General features: G+C 42.9%; 2 protein-coding genes across 4 annotated transcripts in view; one reads left to right on the forward strand and one right to left on the reverse strand.

Annotated features, from left to right (window-relative positions):
* The first annotated feature begins 88 nt into the window (after positions 1–88).
* On the forward strand, positions 89–5,739 carry LOC141771653 (ribonucleoside-diphosphate reductase large subunit-like). The gene is made up of 4 exons (XM_074642140.1): positions 89–240; positions 2,437–4,418; positions 5,003–5,191; positions 5,275–5,739. Exons 1-4 carry the CDS (start codon positions 222–224, stop codon positions 5,464–5,466), a joined length of 2,382 nt encoding a protein of 793 aa, XP_074498241.1. The 5' UTR covers positions 89–221; the 3' UTR covers positions 5,467–5,739.
* A 3,645-nt stretch (positions 5,740–9,384) lies between these two features.
* The window catches only part of sipa1l3 (signal-induced proliferation-associated 1 like 3), a 71,794-nt gene continuing 62,463 nt past the window's right edge, over positions 9,385–18,715 (reverse strand). For 2 of the 3 annotated variants that reach the window (XM_074642137.1, XM_074642138.1), the window contains exons 16-24: positions 17,107–17,222; positions 16,571–17,022; positions 14,687–14,920; positions 13,924–14,086; positions 13,659–13,830; positions 13,255–13,431; positions 12,298–12,424; positions 11,531–11,612; positions 9,386–10,013 (exon numbers count right to left, since the gene is read on the reverse strand). In XM_074642137.1, coding sequence (XP_074498238.1) covers positions 9,819–10,013; positions 11,531–11,612; positions 12,298–12,424; positions 13,255–13,431; positions 13,659–13,830; positions 13,924–14,086; positions 14,687–14,920; positions 16,571–17,022; positions 17,107–17,222 — 1,718 coding nt within the window. In that variant the 3' untranslated portion in view covers positions 9,386–9,818. Of the gene's footprint in view, positions 10,014–11,530; positions 11,613–12,297; positions 12,425–13,254; positions 13,432–13,658; positions 13,831–13,923; positions 14,087–14,686; positions 14,921–16,570; positions 17,023–17,106; positions 17,223–18,715 lie in introns of all 3 variants that reach the window. The other variant, XM_074642139.1, reaches the window with a different exon arrangement.

Below are 18,715 nucleotides of genomic sequence, written 5' to 3' on the forward strand. Positions count from 1 at the left end.
CTGCTGATTGGTCAGACCGCCCCGTCCGTCTCTGCTGACAGCGGTTCCTCCTTCCGTACAAATGCAATGTTAGCGGGGTTTTTAGTCATTCGCGCGTTTCTCCTCTTGAGTCTAGTCCTAGTACCTGATCCTCCGCAAAGTCTGACACCGAGGAGAGTAGAAACCTGTAGCCGGGCAGCTGCTGTTTTTCTCCTGGAAGATTAACATCACACTCTGTCAACATGCATGTGATTAAGAGAGGTGAGTTTGTTTTCTGTTGTTATTGTTTGTCAGGCCTCAGCTAGCTTCAGTGGTTTCCCTCTCAATAATGTGGATTTAACGTTACCAGTCCCGTTATTCATTGCCTTCTCCCGGTTTCCTCCCGGGGTCACATTTCTCTCGATTTTCATACATTTTTTCGTAATCTGAACCTGTTTCTGGAACTGTACATTGTGTATAAGCGCTACTGTTTCAACCCGGATGACAATAGAGCTACACCAAATGTCCACAGCAGAAGAGAGCTGCTCGTTTTCTCTCCTGAGAAGTAAAAAATAAAATTAAAAGTAGGCTTATTTAACACAAAAAATGCTTTTGGAGTGTAGTTACTTATTATTTAGTTATTTTCATACTTTAAAAGTCACCAGAATGAAATAAAGTCTCTAAACTCTTAATGTTTCTGAGGAGGAACCTTTCTGCTGCAGATGTTTTATTACCACGAGCCTTTGTCATAGTTGGCGCCAATAGATTAAAGTTACATAAAGGCCCACCTGAGTGTCAATGAGGAACTCAGTTAGGTTAGTTAACTTGCTTATGTCATGCACTTTTGTCTGCAAGGAAGCGTTGGCTCTTTGTCTTTCTATGAATTATACTTTCACCTGTCTCAGACTTCACAAACAATGTCACGATTTGTTTATTTTTTTAAATTCTACATAATAAATATGGCTTTATTAAAACATATTTATTATAAAGTATGCAAGTTAAAGCTGTAGTGGGTAGAAATGGAGCAAATAAAAAATGTTTTTGTATGTATATATGTGTGTATTATAAAACGGTCACTATATCCTCAGTCAGTGTCGCTGGTGGAAATGTTTCTAGGTAGGTCTGTGCCACATCCATCAATTTCAGCAAACATCCTGGTATGATTTAATAATTTAAAAAATGAAGGTATCAAAAACACATTACTATTTTACAGTTAAATAATCAATTATTTTATTCCAACAGGAGCAGTAAATAATGCTTAAAAAATCACAACAGTATAACATGTACTCAGTGGTGGGAAGTAACTAAGTACATTTACTCAAGTACTGTACTTAAGTACAATTTTGAGGTACTTTACTTTTTTTTGTAGGATTGAATGCAGGATCTTTATTTGTAACAGTATTTCTACATGGTAGTATTGCTACTTTTACTGAAGTACAAGATCTGAGTACTTCCACCACTGCATGTACTATTATACAATAATAAACATGTAGTACAATAATAATGTAATATAACAATCTAACATGTAATAGAAATGTTTACTTAATGTGATGCCCCTATTGACCTCGCTTTGTTTGGTAAACCAATAGTGAGGTAAAGATCAGGGCAAGTAAACATGAAGTGTAATTAAGTCCTGAAGCTATTCACACCTGAATGTACATAAGCATGGACTCAAGTGCTCTGAGGTGTAGAGATGGTAAACTCCAGCAACACTTCTGCTTCAAACTCTCTCACCTTACTCAAAAGACACATCCACAGATATTAATACTACATTAAATACAGTTAACAAGAACAATACAATTAATTTAACGGTCTTGATTGAATTGCGATGCCTCCATGACCAATTTAAGCAAATGAGAGTTAGGACAACTATGCAAGTAAAATCCATGTGGTGAGAAAACCTGCTTATTTTTGACAGCTTATTTGTAGAGGAGTTTTGCTCTTCTCTCCTTCTGAGTGGCAAACCTCTGACCTTCTTCTTAAAGTCAGGAACGTCTCTGACCAGTTTCTTCTCCACGGAGAGCACGGCCAGAGCATTAAGGTGATCCTTCGTAGCTTCATGGTTCTGGTGCTGCCGGTCAGGTTCACTGTCCTCACACAGAGAGGACATGGAGGCCCTGGTCCAAAAAACATAGTTTGAGTTGCCATCAGACTCCTTAATGTGCAATCCTATTCATTGTGTGCAATATACTCACCGTTGTTTACAGTATGTTTTATATAATTCGCTTTTTTGTAATCGTTAGTCTGTTTTTTCTAGCATTTTAGTTAATGTTGACAAAATGACACGACAAGATGTTAACTGATGAAACATCCTGTTGGACATTAACAGCCCAGACGTGGACCTGACTGGACTTATCATGATACTCATTGAGGCAGCTAATAGTTTCATCTTTACTGTTTATCGATTGTATAATTTTGCTGACTGACTTCCGGCTGTTGATTGTTAACTGGGAAGTGTTTTATTTGTTTATTTTTCAGATGGACGCCAAGAGCGCGTCATGTTCGACAAAATCACCTGTCGCATCCAGAAGCTGTGCTATGGACTGAACTCTGACTTCGTGGATCCGGCCCAGATCACCATGAAGGTGATCCAGGGTTTGTACAGCGGCGTCACCACCGTGGAGCTCGACACGCTGGCTGCTGAGATCACCGCCACTCTCACAACTAAGCACCCCGACTACGCCATACTCGCTGCACGGATCGCCGTCTCAAACCTGCACAAAGAGACGAAGAAGGTGTTCAGCGACGTGATGGAGGACCTGTACAACTACATCAACCCCTTAAATGACCGCCACTCGCCCATGATCTCCAAGGAGACGCTCGACATCGTTCTCGAGAACAAAGACCGCCTCAACTCGGCCATCATTTTCGACAGAGATTTCTCCTACAACTTCTTCGGCTTCAAGACTCTGGAGCGGTCCTACCTGTTGAAGATCAACGGCAAAGTGGCCGAGCGACCGCAGCACATGCTCATGAGAGTGTCCGTCGGGATCCACAAGATGGACATCGACGCAGCCATTGAGACGTACAACCTGCTGTCAGAGAAGTGGTTCACCCACGCCTCCCCCACGCTCTTCAACGCAGGAACCAACAGGCCACAGCTGTCCAGCTGCTTCCTGCTCGCCATGAAAGACGACAGCATCGAAGGCATTTACGACACGCTGAAGCAATGCGCCCTCATCTCCAAATCAGCCGGGGGAATCGGTGTGGCGATAAGCTGCATCAGAACAACGGGGAGCTACATCGCCGGCACCAACGGCAACTCCAACGGGGTCGTCCCCATGCTGAGAGTTTACAACAACACGGCACGTTACGTCGACCAGGGCGGCAACAAGAGACCAGGAGCCTTCGCCATGTACCTGGAGCCCTGGCACGCCGACGTGTTTGACTTCCTGGAGCTAAAGAAGAACACCGGAAAGGAGGAGCAGAGAGCCAGGGACCTTTTCTACGGCCTGTGGATCCCCGACCTGTTCATGAAGAGAGTGGAGAGCAACGAGGACTGGTCTCTGATGTGTCCCAACGAGTGCCCAGGGCTGGACGAGTGCTGGGGGGAGGAGTTCGAAAAGCTCTACACCTCCTATGAGAAGCAGGGGAAGTTCAAGCGCGTGGTGAAGGCTCAGCAGTTGTGGCACGCCGTTATCGAGTCCCAGACAGAAACTGGCACGCCATACATGCTGTACAAAGACGCCTGCAACAGGAAGAGCAACCAACAGAATCTGGGCACCATCAAGTCCAGCAACCTCTGCACAGAAATCATCGAGTACACCAGCCACGATGAGGTAGCGGTGTGTAATCTGGCCTCAATTGCGCTCAACATGTACGTCACCCCGGAGCGGACTTTTGACTTTAAAAAACTGGCATCTGTGACCAAAGTAATCGTCAAGAACTTGAACAAGATCATCGAAATTAACTACTATCCAGTGCCCGAAGCGGAAAAGTCCAACAAGCGCCACAGGCCGATTGGAATCGGCGTACAAGGTTTGGCGGATGCCTTCATCCTCATGCGTTACCCGTTCGAAAGCAAAGAGGCTCAGCTGCTGAATATTCAAATCTTCGAGGCCATCTACCACGCCGCCTTGGAGGCGAGCTGCGAGCTGGCCGCCGAGCTCGGCCCCTACGAGACGTACGCAGGCTCTCCCGTCAGCAAGGGCATCCTGCAGTACGACATGTGGGAGAAGAAGCCCACCGAACTGCTGGACTGGAAGCTGCTGAAGGAGAAGATCGCCATCCACGGCGTGAGGAACAGCCTGCTGCTGGCCCCGATGCCCACGGCCTCCACCGCCCAGATCCTGGGCAACAACGAGTCCATCGAAGCCTACACCAGCAACATCTACACCCGCAGGGTCCTCTCCGGAGAGTTTCAGATCGTCAACCCTCATCTGCTCAAAGACCTGACGGAGAGAGGGCTGTGGAGCGAGGAGATGAAGAACCAGCTGATCGCTCACAACGGGTCCATTCAGGTAGCCACTTTATTATATATTATCTGTCTCGTGACTGTTTCAGCTCCAATATTGAGTAGAGCTGCACGATTATGGCCAAAATGATGATCAGGATTATTTAGATGAATATTGAGATCACGATTATTCATTGATTTTTAGGGACAAACGGAGCACTGCTTTCACTTTCACATTGTGCTAGGCTACATTCCTGCCGTTAACAAATCTTTGCATCAAAATAAGACCTAAAAGGAGGGTTCTTCTTCACCTGATATCAGTGCATTTTAATATACACTCTTACTCTTCTGGACTGAAGCCCCAACATTCAGGAACTGTTTTGGCTGTTGCTGCAGGATTGGGCGCACAGCGGCATGACAGCTCCCCCAAAAGTGAAGCCAAAACATCTGCATCGCTCCATTAATGGCTGGCTGTTAGTGTAGGAAGCGCTTGATTTGATATCCAGTGAGCAGAGCGTGTTAAATGTCAATCATTATCATTTAATTGTGGGAAGCCAAAATCATGATCACCATTTTTAATATTGCATTAATTATGCAGTAGTGTTGAGGCTGTTCTGACTTTACCGGTAAATAACTGTTTTGTTTCAACAGGACATCAATGAGATTCCAGATGATCTGAAGCAGCTGTATAAAACCGTTTGGGAAATCTCCCAGAAGACTATACTCAAGATGGCAGCCGACCGCGGCGCCTACATCGACCAGAGCCAGTCCCTGAACATCCACATCGCAGAGCCCAACTACGGCAAACTGACCAGCATGCACTTCTTTGGCTGGAAACAAGTAAGTGACACACCTGGATATATAAAAGAACAGTCTGAATGAATGAATGCAACATGTGTTAAACATGCTTCCTCTCACCACAGGGCCTGAAGACGGGGATGTACTACCTGAGGACGAAGCCCGCCGCTAACCCCATCCAGTTCACCCTGAACAAGGAGAAGCTGAAGGAGGCGCAGGACCCGGTCAAGGCCACAGAGGAGATCAAAGAGCGCAACATGGCCGCCATGGTGTGTTCTCTGGAGAACCGAGACGATTGCCTCATGTGTGGATCTTAAACGTGTCGCGTCTCTCCGCTCCCCAAATCAGCGTTTCCTGCTGAACAGTCGTGTGAATGCACCTGCTGCGACTTGATAAACCTGATGTTGTTAAATCCTATTTAAGTATTAAAAAAAACTTGATTATTTTTGCATTGACCTCGTCAGAATGTATAGAAATAATTTTATTAAAGTGTTACGTCAACTCACTCATGTCAAATATATGCGAGCAAGTACTACTATAAAATGTATTTAATGTGAAATGTTAATGAAAATAAAACCTTTTACATGCAAGTTGTGTTTGTGATTATGGCATATCAATGAATAACACACAAGTGTTTTGTCTATTAAACATAAACTAAAAGTGAAAAACGCCCTTCACAATAAGGAGATGTAATGAAATGTCTCGTCTGTCCAAAACTCAATATTCTCTTTACAATAATTTAAGACCAAGAGCACCAAAATATTTCACCTTTGTACTTGATATTAGTTGAAAATGAGTCAAAAAAAATAAGAGTTCCAGTAATAACTTTTTCCCTCTCTGTTGAAGCGATCACAGAAAATCTACAATATTAACTGATTAATCAAGACAAAGTGCCAAACACAGCTTTTCGTGGTCTTAGAGTAACAATAAACTGAATATTTTGGGGGTTTTTAATATTTGGTCGATGAAAAAAATACATTTGAAGATGTCAAATGTTTGTTTGGCTCTATAAATAAATGCATTTTCTGGTGTTTCGTACTGAACAAATCACCAAAAATGTGAATTTTTCAGATTGCTAATAACGATAAACCCAGTTTATTCTCATTTCTATATCTTCAGAGTGAACATTGTCTTCCACGTTTCAAAAAGAGTGAAAATCAAACCCGTGTTCTGATAATTATTTTTAATATATTTTTTATAAAATAATGAAAACATAATTTACACTTTTAAATGTACAAGTTATTATTACAACCCAAAGAAAACAATGTCCAACCAAAACGTTTAAGTCTGTGCGTCACGTACACCCCGCCACGTGCAGAAAGCACCGACGCACAAATGGGGGAAACGACGCCGGGAAAAATAGAAAACGAGGAATCATACAAATCAGTTTTGTACAGAGATCAGAAGTAAAACGGCATACACAAATAAAAACACAGTACCCTCGCATCTTCACTATTGTCTGCAACAGTGGGAATGTGTTAAAAAATAAATTATCAAAATATTTAACATCTAAAAAAAACAAAAACCTAGTTATACAATATTACCATTAACCATAATGCATTATTGATTTGTTCAACAGGTATCGTTGTGTATGCTTTAAATAGCTTAAAATTATACATAACATTAAGAAACTTGATAAAAAAAAGAAACCTTGCCCCTTTTACATAAGCAAACTAATGAGACTTAGATACTGAAATCACCTGTGAAGCTGCATGAATGAAGGATTTCCTAGGAAGGAGGAGTGTTGAACTAAAAATGTCCAAACAGGAAAGGTCCAAATAGGTATAAATGTTACTGGTATCAAAGTTACACAACCCAGCTGGAAACTGTATAACTGGCTGCAGAGGAATAAAGGAGGTGGGAACATGAAAGCAGGAGGAAATGGCAGTTTTCTGTCCAGCTCGGAGTCAGACTACAACACTTGTTCCCTCTTGTGTCTGTGAAAGAAAAGTACTTTTGATAGTAGGAGTGGGCGATGTGGTTAACATGTCATTTTATGTGTAGATATCAATATAGTCGACTTTATAGAAAATCAGTTGAGAAACTGTCTAATCCTGGAAATCAAATTAATCCCAAAAATTCAATATTGCCATAAAACGGTCAGATGTGAAGTGCATGCTGATGGCAGGTCGTCTCAGGCTTCACTGCGTCACATCGCCCACTCCGAACTGACGGTTTAGTGTCATTTAACAGCATCTTGAGGAACCTGAGTGAGTTAGGATTTAAAGTTCAACAGTTCCAGTCAGACCAGGGAAGAAGAAGAAGAAGAAACCTCCTGATGAGAGAGAAGTCCTGCAGAGCCGAGCAGGAGATTTTTATCAGCGATATCTAAACTGACACAGGAAGATTAAGAGTCATCCTCTGCAGGGACGTAACCGTCCGTTCAGTACCAGCGTCCAAAAGAACCCCACACATTATTTCTGTATGAAAAATAGATATAGTAGACAATATCGGTAAGCAAGCTAGCAGTATAAATAGTGTCTTTTGTGTTCATTTGGGTTATCACAGAACACAGGGACGAATCCTCTCTCTCTCACACACAGACACACAAACAGACAGACTGGTTCTGATATGAAGGAGCTTCAGTGTTGTCGAGTGAGTTTCAGGTACAGTAAATGTTTTCTATAAGCACACGATACCGACTGGTGGCAGCTTCATTTTGATTAGTATGCAAAGAAGATAAATAGTTTGACATTTTGGGTAATAACATTACTCACTTTCTAGTGGAGGGTTAGATGACAAGATTGACACCACCCTCATGTTATATGAAGATACAGCCAACAGCTTAGCATAAAGACTGGAAACGGCTAGTCTCGTCTACCAGCAGCTCTAATTCTCACTATTTACCAGCCACAACAGCGGTGCTGGTATTGGTTTCACCTTATTGAGTCTGTGTGTGTGTCATCGCTGCAAAATGTGGTCCTGGAGACACCTACTGGAGCGGGAACTACCGCAGAGGAGGTTTGGAGTATTTTGCCAGATGTTTATGTCTGATGACAGATTTTGTCAACGCAGTTTTTATATATTAGTTTTACAGTAGTTTTTGTTTTTGTAAGGGCCAGATATAATGTCTTAGAAGTATGTAGCTATATGTACAGTACATACAAAATACATGTTGGTGTAGGAACAGCCATGATGTTTAATGTTTAATCTTCGCTCTGCTTTAGTGAAGAAATTGCGGCATCATTTGTATTTTAATATTTATAGTTTAGTTTATTTTTATTTTTTCTTAAAGAATTTAGTTTATATTTAGGTTCAGTTTACTACAAATATTTTTCACTGCTTATTTTTGTTTTAGTTTCCTATAATAACTCTGGTGTGTAGTCCAAGCAAGGGCTACCAGAAGTAGTGGGGTAAGAAGTGGGTAAGGGGCCGTTGGCCTTCTTAACGCCCGTGGCCCGATTTGGCGTTGCGGCTGGTGTGATTAAGACCAAGTGTGTAAGATGTGATTAAAAAACGAAAACGAAAGATGTTTGCAGAGGCCAGCTGGAATCTGGTGTAACAGGATTTTGTTATCTTTGTGCCGAGCCCGGCTGGCAGGGAGGATCCTCACCTGCATGTATCCCGTCTTCATGCCAAGCTAATAACTATTTGCAGGTTGTATATTTAACAGAAAGTGTCCGCCACAATGCGAATACAAAATGTCAAACTACTGCTTTAAATATTAGAAAAAAAAAGATCATTTCGAAAACGTGCTGTGATAACGACTCAAGGTTAAAATAATTATCCAGTACATTTAGATCTGAGATGATGCGGCACTGCTGAACATAGTGAAAATTCAAAACAACGCACTACATTAAGAGATATGATACTGTTAATATCGCTGAGCTTCATGACATCATTTACACTCGCTCGACATGCTGAGATGGCTTGTTTCACATCTAAAAAGGGCCACAGGTTCATCCATGTAAACGGAGGAAAGAAAAAATAATTGTGGCCCACCAGTTTTCATATTACAGTAAACTAGTTTGTTCATCACTCAAAACGTCCTATAACAGACCGTCACATTCACACCAACGGGTCATAATAATGCATCTAGTCTTGAGCACAAACTGTGCCATAATGCCGTACCATCAGTTACACACACATACGCACGCACCTCTTTAGTACGACAATATCAGTACAATATAGGTAATATTGATACAGGAGAATTGTACCACACAGGCATCTATCTACAGTACCACGTCTGTAGAGTTTCCATTACTTCTAGTGCATTCTGGGAGATGCCGTCTGTAATGAGTCTTTTTTTTTTTTTTTTTTTTGGCTGATTCGCTGCAGGAACAGTATTAGGCCTCTCCAGGTGATGTAGTGTTCTCTAAAACAGTTTCCTCTCCTACTCGCTCCTCTGGCATAGTAGCATATGTATTTATATATATATATATATATGACAAGTATATAAGACTTCAGTTTATAAAAATAAACAGGCTCAGAGAATAGAGAGCGAGGATCTCCGCTCCGTCTGCGCGCAGGCTGGCTGAGACTTTCTGGGAGTGTTGCATTTTAAAAATCAATCGTCTCTACAGTTTAAGGCAGTCCAGTGGAAGCTGAGCGAGGTGACATCATTGTGACCTCTGCCGCCGCCGCCACTGTGTGTGCAAGGAATCATGGGGCACTCTCACCGTCGCCCTCCCTTCTGTGGCCTGAATCTCTTCTCCTTCTTCTGCAGGCATCACTCCCTCTTTGAGTCAGTTTCATGTGTTAAGGAGGGAGCCTCGTGCTCATCGTCTGTCTTGTCGGTGTTGGTAAAAAACCTGCTGAACTTGCGCAGCTGCTCGCTGGCTGTGAGGCTCTCCACCTGCAAGCGCTGGTTGTTCTCCCTCAGGTTGGCCATCTCTGCCAGCAGGACGACTTTATCCTTCTTCTCCTGGTGGAAGAGAGACAGCGAGATGAGGAGAGAAGAGAAACGATGACTTTTCATTTAAGTGTGCGGCGCTCGAAATTAAGGATGTCCCGGGGACAATAAAAATAGCACCTGGGACACAAAAGACACAGTGTCTGGGACAATTTGGGGACAGTAGAGAAACTTTATTATTTAAATGCATCATTAATATATATAATTTTAATTGTTAGCCGTTTACATATGAAAAATGTGAGGTGGCACCGCCCGGCTCCAGCTCTACGCTATGTTACATGTATGCTTACACACACATAATCAATCATAGAGACCAACGCGATGCTTGGTACTTCCTCAACTGATCTAAACATGGCTGCCGGGTCACAATCTTTCTCATTTTACAGCTTAACAGTACACTACAAGATGTTTCTGACCACATTTGAGGCGAGAAATAGGCATTATAGTAACAGAATATTGATTCATATCTGATCAGCGCTGCCTAGTTTGACCGTTTGATCGGAGTTTGCAAGTGATTGACAGCTGCTCAGAGATGGCAAGGCTCCAGATCAGCTCTGATTAGTTGTTTTCCTCCAGTTTGTGAAATCTTGCAGATGTCATTAGGAGCACCAGAGGACAAAGAGGCACATGATCTTTTTTTCAGATTACCTGTCTCATGCACTACTGTCAGGATATAGTTATCGTTTTATAAAATAACTTTTTAAAATCATATTTGCTTGATTTCTATCCACTGCAGCTTCAAGTAGTAGAGTAATTATGTCCCTTATTTTGGTGGATATGCACGGTCAAACATGCACGAAATTAACTTCCGTTCACTTCTCTATGCAAACAAAGTGGGGGGGGGAGACTTCCAGTGACGAAGCGAATTCACATCTTCACATTCAGGTAGAGTTCAACTTTGGTGAACTTTCAGCGCAAATATCTCCTCGGCAGGCGATGATCACTTGCCTGCATTCGCGCATATGTAACCATGCCCTAACATGCAGAAGGTAAATATCCCTGTGTGTGTATTTTTGTACTGCTTCATCAGGATGTAGAGTGTTGAAGTCAGATGTTTCATTCATTTGTTTGTTTAATTTGAATAATTCCATTGAAAAAGTGAATCTGAATAGTATAATTTGAAATTTAATTTATTAGTTTGGAAGTCCAATAAACTTGAAACTGAATGTAATGTTATTACATTGAATTCTGAAACTGTATTTGATCCTCACTGAAAGTTCAACTCTGTGCTTCCACATTCAGTCTCACAATTCAATGTCAGTTTACTGAGACACACATCTGGTTATTGAGTTGCAAGTGCAGATTCTCTCAAAACTCGTTATGATGGTTTGTTTTTTGGATTAGTGGCAGAAACGAGAACACAATTCGTGGAATTGTTTATTCATATCAGCAAACTTCGGTGCCTAGCTTTGGGGTTCACAGCGGGCTGGTGGCCAGCGGCTATCACGTTCTGGGTTAACAGTTTGCTCAGGACTTTCTACTTTAGACTGTTTAACAAAGGAAAACTGGGAAAAACAAAAGACACTCACTCTCTCCAGATCGTTGTTGAGCTGTTTTAACATCACTTCCAGATGGTTGAGCCGACCAGACAACTCGTTGGGCACCTCGTCTCTGTAAACACACACACACACACACACACAGCACATGTTATTTTGCATAGAGCCAAAAAATACACACCCACTGCTGCACAGGTCACGTATGTGGTTGGGGAGGACAGGTTTTACTGGTGTTTGTGTGGGTGCGTTCATTCTTGTGAAAGACTGCTTGAACTTGCCCAAGGCAATGACACCCATCATTATCATTATTATTATTTCTATATGTAGTTATTGAGCTTACTTATCAATATTATTACAATTACCATTTATCTACTCTATCTCTCTCCTCCTCCTCAGACATGCCTGCACATGCCTCTGGTTACAGTTATTCACATATGAATATAAGACACACGTTTATACATGCACACACTTACAATACTCCCATTAACAAAAACAACCAAAAACATAACATTGGTTTCATACATCTTATGATAATGTCTGTACATTTCATGTTACACCTTTGTCTGTATAATGTGTCACTGTTTGTTCTATGTCACACTGACAAAGACTGTTTGAACGGAAGCTCTTCAGGTTCAATTATATATTGAGAGCTGCCCCCTGGGAGAAAAATAGACACAGCAACTGGTACAACAATTCAAACAACCAACTGTTTGCTCTTGTGATTAGTAAACAAGCTTGGTAAACAGTTAAGTAAATGACTTCAAGGTGGCAGTTGTAGGTCAACAGTGAGATTGACCTACCCAATGAAGGTTGGTGTGGTCCGTGGTGTCTGAGGAGTCTGAAACTGGACCGGACTGACGACCGGTCTCATGTCTGGACCTCCAACCTGCGGCTCAGTCAGTGAGAAGAGGGAAACCGCTCTTTGTGCTGCAACAGAGACACATAATTACACTTTCTAAAAAGCTGCGTAAGTTAGTCTTTTTACCCAAAGTGTCCTTCGGGATTCAAGACACAATCACACCTCAGCACAGGAGGACCTGGCAGCAGGTGAGGTTGTGGATCAAGTGTTGGTGAGAGTCTAGTGTGTTTTATCAGCGCTGCTGTGATCGTCTTTGTGGCTTCAGAGGACATGAGGGACGGGAGAGAGACCCAGAAAAGAAACAGAGGCTGGGAAGCAGAGCAGGCGATCGTGTACGAGGTGTAGATTAACGCAGAGATCGGTCCTTCTTTCTCAGGAGTGTCGTGTGACAGAAGAGAGCAGAGTGAAACCGATCAACATCCAGACAATACGTCTCACATCCGCCAGGGATTGTTAATCATATTTAATGAATACTACTTTTTTATCTTGCTAATTCATTGTTACAGCAGAGCGGTTATATTTTTGGGGATATTTAGATTTTGTTTAGCATTAAATTGACCAATAAAACCATACATAAATCTGAAAATGATTAAAAAAGGTGGTTAATGAAAGCAGTTGTGTATGTAACATTCAGCCAATTTGTCATAATTAGCATCTTAATTCTTCAGTTATGGCCAAAAATGTGTTGTGCCTTTGACCACCAGAAGTGGACATTTGTGCGAAATTTGAAGAAATTATCTCCAGGCGTTCCTGAGATATCGCGTACACAAGAATGGACCAGACGGAGTACGGTGGTAATTGAAAATATAATGCATCCGGCCATGGTTGTAGGTGGCGCAGAGGCATAAAAAAAACATCCACATATTACATTTAGAGTTTCACACTGAGTTGAACAAACCTAATCCTGAAGTGTCTCCAGCCTCACCTTCGTAGGCTTTAGCAGCGCTGACCAGGCTGGACCACTCGAGTCCACATGCCGTGTCAGGAAGAGGCATCAGCCCGGGATCGAGCCTCCTCAGAGGGGGGACTTTGTCTCTAACTTCAGTGAGAGACAGCTCTGAGGCAGACAGAGGCACTGAGGGACAGGAGAGAAGAACAGCTGCAGTGAGTCAACAAACCTCTGCATGAAACAAGGACATCCGCATACTACAAGGTTGTAGAAGTTATGAAAGCAACAATCATAATAGGATTGCTTTCACCACTGAGCTCCTTGTATCCCCACAGAATGAGATTTAACAGAGTGTAAGTTTTGTCCACTTGCCTCTAAGCAAAATGACAACAGTTGTTGCAGTTTGAACTCACCCTTCTTGCTCTGCAGGTGGTTGGAGACGCCGTGTCTGCGTATGGGCAGCGTGCAGGTGAACAGTAAGTCAGTGGGTGTCGTCGGGTTCTCAGAGTTGGCGAAGCTGGCCTCTCTGCGCCCGCTGCACAGCGACTCATCTGAAAAGGTGCGCTGCAAGGTTCGCCTGGGAGACTACAGGGAGAAAAGTGACAGAGATCAGAGAGCGGTTTCGTCAAAGTAAGACTGTTGACTGATATTAATGGTCCAGTGTCAAGTGTTCCTCACTGGATCTCTCTGTGGCATCTCTCCCGGGTTGTCCATGATGATCAGTTTCTTCAGGTCGTCTTCGATAGTGCTTTTGTATGTCCGTCGTGGAGAACGCAGGTCCCTCAGTGAGGCTCGGAGCCGTGGTTGTCCAAACACGTTCTTTGAGTTCGTATCCACCTGCCTGGAGACACGAGACATGAGCACCAAAACACAAAAGGATAGTATGTATCTTTTCCCCACACTGACCCAAACCATTTACACTTCCAGCCCATTTACAGGTCCGTGTTTTAGTAGCTGCTTTTAAGGCCCAGACGCACCAACCCGAAATCAAAGAAGTAGTCAGTGAGAGTTTTCTATTAATGTAACCTGTTCCATGTTTACAATTACTTACTCAACTATAACTGAAATGAGCTGAGCATGTTTTAGAACAGTATAACCTCTGGGTCACGACTTGTGGACTTTTCTTTGCATTGCTAAGGAAGAACTAGCAAATTCACTCCCTTTAAAAGATTTATCATAATGATTTTAGGCTGTGCTTCACACTAAAGACACAATGTCATGGTTTAAACTGCAGGTCAATGAGGTAGAATTAAGTCAGTGGAGAGTTTTAGATGCTCTTTTGAAGTGTGCTCACTTGGTAAACTCATTATGTTCCAGTACCAGAATGTGGAGACCAAAAACTAAATAGGGTCAGAAACGTGAAAACTACCCCGACTCAGTTAGTGAAGATGATGTTTCTAAATCAAAGCTGCTCATTTGAAGCGCTTAGTCACTAACTTACTTCTTGCTGTTGCTGCTGTCAGAACTGGATGGCGTGGTTGCGTTTGAAGGTGACGGGCTGTTGTTGTCGTCGTTCTGCCAGCCGGTTGGTCTGCTCTTCCCGTAAAAGGCCTTGGGGGCGGAGCTGGACAGAGGGATGGAGCTTAAATGAGCCGAAGTTGGCGTTGTCGTAGCAGCTCGGACGGGCCGGGCTTTCTCAGTTGTCGGAGTCTTGTAACCCTGCGGTGTGTAGGCCCTGAGAGAACACAGATATACACATGATTAATTAATCATTTGATGGAAGATCTGTAAAAGTCACATACGATTGGCCACGCGTACCAAATGTAATACAAGAAGGAAAGCCTTTTCCGTTTCTATGAACTGTTGAAGGCAGTTCATAGAAACGAGGCAACTAAAGTATAATGAGTTCACTCAATATTTGTTAGGAGAAGGGCAACGTCTGCTTGTCTACCCTCCTTTTCGCGGGAAAAGATTCATATTTATTGTCATATTATCACAGCAGACTATGTCACGAATAGCTGATAGATGATGCAAGTACATTGATTTAATCTAAAAGATATTCAAATTACAGGAAGGAAAGTCCAGAGAAAATCATTTTCTCCTAAAGAACAAAAGATGAACAATTTCTGTGCTCAAATAATTCATCTTACATTATATGGTTTCATTATTTGCCTCTTTGCAGGGTGATTTAAAAAGACCAGCAATGAGTTTTAGCATTTTGACACTTAAAAGGAATAGTTCAACATTTTGGAGAATATGCAAATATCAGCCAACCATCACCCCTAAAGTGCATCGGTGCTGTAGGGGAATCTTTGTTACATTTGTACAGAGCCAGGCTAACTGTTTCCCCTCTGTTTCCAGTCTTTATGCTAAGCTAAGCTAACCATATGCGGGCAGAAGCAAATATGAGAGTGGTACTGATCTCTTCATCAAACGCTCAACAAGAAATCGAATGAGCATACTTGCATGTTAAGTCCACCAAAAATACATTATCAGAACACAGATATTTGTGGGTAAATTGAGTTTTGTTTACTGCTCTTTGTATGTGTTGTCTTTCCACATGAATATATTCATGCATATCCATGCATAATTTATTCTTGTCGCATACATCTTACTTTCCTCCTCTTCATTGATCAGGCAATGAAGAGAGCATGCAATTAAAGTCAAGGTAGTGATGTCTGATACTATGCTACTGACTGCTGATACAACATCATAAACAGCAGAAGAGTTCTGAACTACAACTACCATCATCCATCACCCAATAACACCTATTGTAATCCTCTGACCAAAACAAAGCGTATTATTTACAACAGTATCTGCACAATACCTGTGATGATTCATCTGTGTCCTAAAGCCTTTAGTTTCATGTGTATATTATGTTGATGGTCCAACACATCCCAGGCACACACAGTCGATGGCACTCGCGGCTAAACACAGATTGTCTTAATCCAACACAGAGCGGTCGAAGCTAGTGTATGTTTGTGTGTTTTAAGCCTGCATGCATTTATGATGTGGGGGTGGTAGGAGCACCAGCAGAAGAGATCACATGATGATCTGTATGTTTCACAAGGATTAGGCTGCTTTGATCCTTAATATACCCTTTAATGATAGATTTTCATGTCATACTATTGTTTAAAAACAATCTGGTGGTACATAACGGCTGCTTTGTGCATCATTCACTAAAGATTCCTCAAAACTTGTTCAAAGTCTTTGCGAAGTACACACATTCTCCATTAAGCTAAGCAGCATTAAACTGCAAGATTTATGAACGCAGCACTCTCTCCATACAATAAAAGCCGGCGCATATCTGCCGTGTCATTCATTGAGGTTAATGTTCATAAAAAGGCCATAAAAGATGCATCTCATCAGTGAGTCGGTCTCTTACCTGGGTTTGAAAGCATCCATTTTCTCAGTGCTGGAGCCAGGAGGCGGGAATGTCCTAGTCCGGTACCCTTTGTTCTGATTGGCTGCGGCTGGTATGATGGGCGAAGACTCTCGTCTCCTCGCTTCTCCGCTGCTGCCACTCCCACTGCTCCTTCCCACGGACAGCTCCTGGACGCCGCTGTAGGTCACAAAGCAGTGCATGGGCTTGTGGGACTGGCTGTTGGACATGTTTGCGTGGCGAGCGTTGTTGTAGTGGGTCGAGGCGTCGATGCCGCTGTCGTTAGACCCCCCCTTGTTGAGGTCGGGGTCGGGGTCGGCCGGGTCGCCGAGGCAGCCCCCGCCTCCTCGCTCTCCTCCAGCTCCTCCGTCGAACCAGCGCTCGTCGCTGTGGCTGCTGGAGGCGTTACTGGACAGAGTGTTACTGCTGGAGTGGCTGGAGTACTGAGTCTCGCCCTGCAGAGGATAAGAAGGCAACATTTAGAAACACTCTGAAGCAAATAAGAGAAACAAATGAGACGGGGAGATGACGAGTCTGACCTTCGAGTGTCTGTTTGGAGAGTCTTTCCCCGGGACATCCTGTCTGGTTGGTCTCCTCTGCCCCCCTCCACCGCCCGGTCCCCGAGACGACGGCGCTGGGACGTGCCAAAGCGGTTCTAGACAGAAAACACACACAGACACTCGCAGGATTAAATCAAATTACACTGAACCTCCATGGTTGGCAAAGAGGATTAAATACTTATAGCACATTTAAACACTGACCTCCACTCACCCACCCACTCACCCACCCACCCACCAACGTGCAAAATCACACTCCACTATCTCTACTGTGCAACACACACAGTTTGACACACCATGAATGTAGTTAAAAACAAGTCTGATTAACTTACAACCTGCAATTAATGATTTTTTTGGCCACATGTTATCACCTTTTAAGTTGATATGGCGAACATTAAAGCAAACAGTTGCCTGTTTATACATCCAGCAGTCACAGAGCAACATTATCAGTCATTTGGAGTCATGTTTTTGCCACCTGATGAATGTAAGGGTTCTGCCTTGTTTAATTTGGTTGAAGCGAACCCTGGAGCGTCAACCCTCTTGGTGCGGTTTGTTTGGGCTGGTGTGAACACAGCAATCGCACTCGGGTGCGCACCAAAACAACCGAGCCGAGTCCTCCTTGAAGGGGTGGTCTCGGTTCGGTACAGTACGCTTCGTTACGTTTGTGGTGAGAACATGATCCGACCTCAATCCGGTCCAACTGGAGAAAGCATTGCGCCTTTTTGGATTAAACCAGTTCCGGTAGCAAGCTGCGCTGTGCAACAACAACAACATTACTACAAAAGAGTCTACGCTTGCCCTCGCAATTCACATCAGTACTAAACAGGTGTAACGTCAGGCTGTGTTGAAGACCATGGGCACACCTGATGGATCTTATATATGGATCTTAATATTTTCGGCCGATGAGCATGTCACAGTTTAGAAGGTTTAAATCACACCTCCTCCTGAACTGTCTTGATATGCGCCTTCGGCGACTCCAGTGCATTAATACATTCACAGCCGCGCCTCATTTTCAAACTGTATCGTTTGCCTTGACTGAAAAATTGCTACGAGGTAAAAAAAAAAGATGACCAGGGCCAAGGTCAAGTCAAGGTCAGTTGTTCCTCCATTGTGAAATGGGAGAGTGTTGCGTCCTGGAAGTCTGCTCTTCTTTGTTTACTTTCAGGAGTTTTCCCGCATGGAAATTTGGACCAATTATAGAGCAGTTTCTTTGTGCACCAAAATTTTGGTCCACCTGTAAATGTCGCCGTGTGAACGCAAACCAAACTCGACGTAATATGCAACATGATAACAATTTGGTCCCTGACCTGGACCAGAACAAACAAACTACAGGTGTGAAAACACCCTAAGTCAATATTTTAGTAGTGTACAGGGATTTTTTAGAGCTTTTTGCTGAAAATAGCTGCCTGCTGCGGCCGAAAACGCTGATGAGAGCTGTGAGAGTGAATCAAAAACGAAATACAGAGCTAAAAAACGATGAAGCTCTAAAGAGCTAAAAGGAGCTGCAGAGTCAGTTAGGTAATACTGTAATTCTTCATTGTCAATATAAAAATATTGATTATTATATAGGAGCGTAAGTATACAACTTATT

This window comes from Sebastes fasciatus, chromosome 7 (assembly GCF_043250625.1).
Source record: "Sebastes fasciatus isolate fSebFas1 chromosome 7, fSebFas1.pri, whole genome shotgun sequence".
Taxonomy (NCBI): Eukaryota; Metazoa; Chordata; class Actinopteri; order Perciformes; family Sebastidae; genus Sebastes; species Sebastes fasciatus.

What these genes read in the sequence shown, in the direction of transcription:
- LOC141771653 (XM_074642140.1), top strand. An exon ending in CTCACAACGGGTCCATTCAG is followed by an intron (nt 4,419 to 5,002) that starts GTAGCCACTTTA and finishes TTGTTTCAACAG; the next exon opens with GACATCAATGAGATTCCAGA. An exon ending in ACTTCTTTGGCTGGAAACAA is followed by an intron (nt 5,192 to 5,274) that starts GTAAGTGACACA and finishes CTCTCACCACAG; the next exon opens with GGCCTGAAGACGGGGATGTA.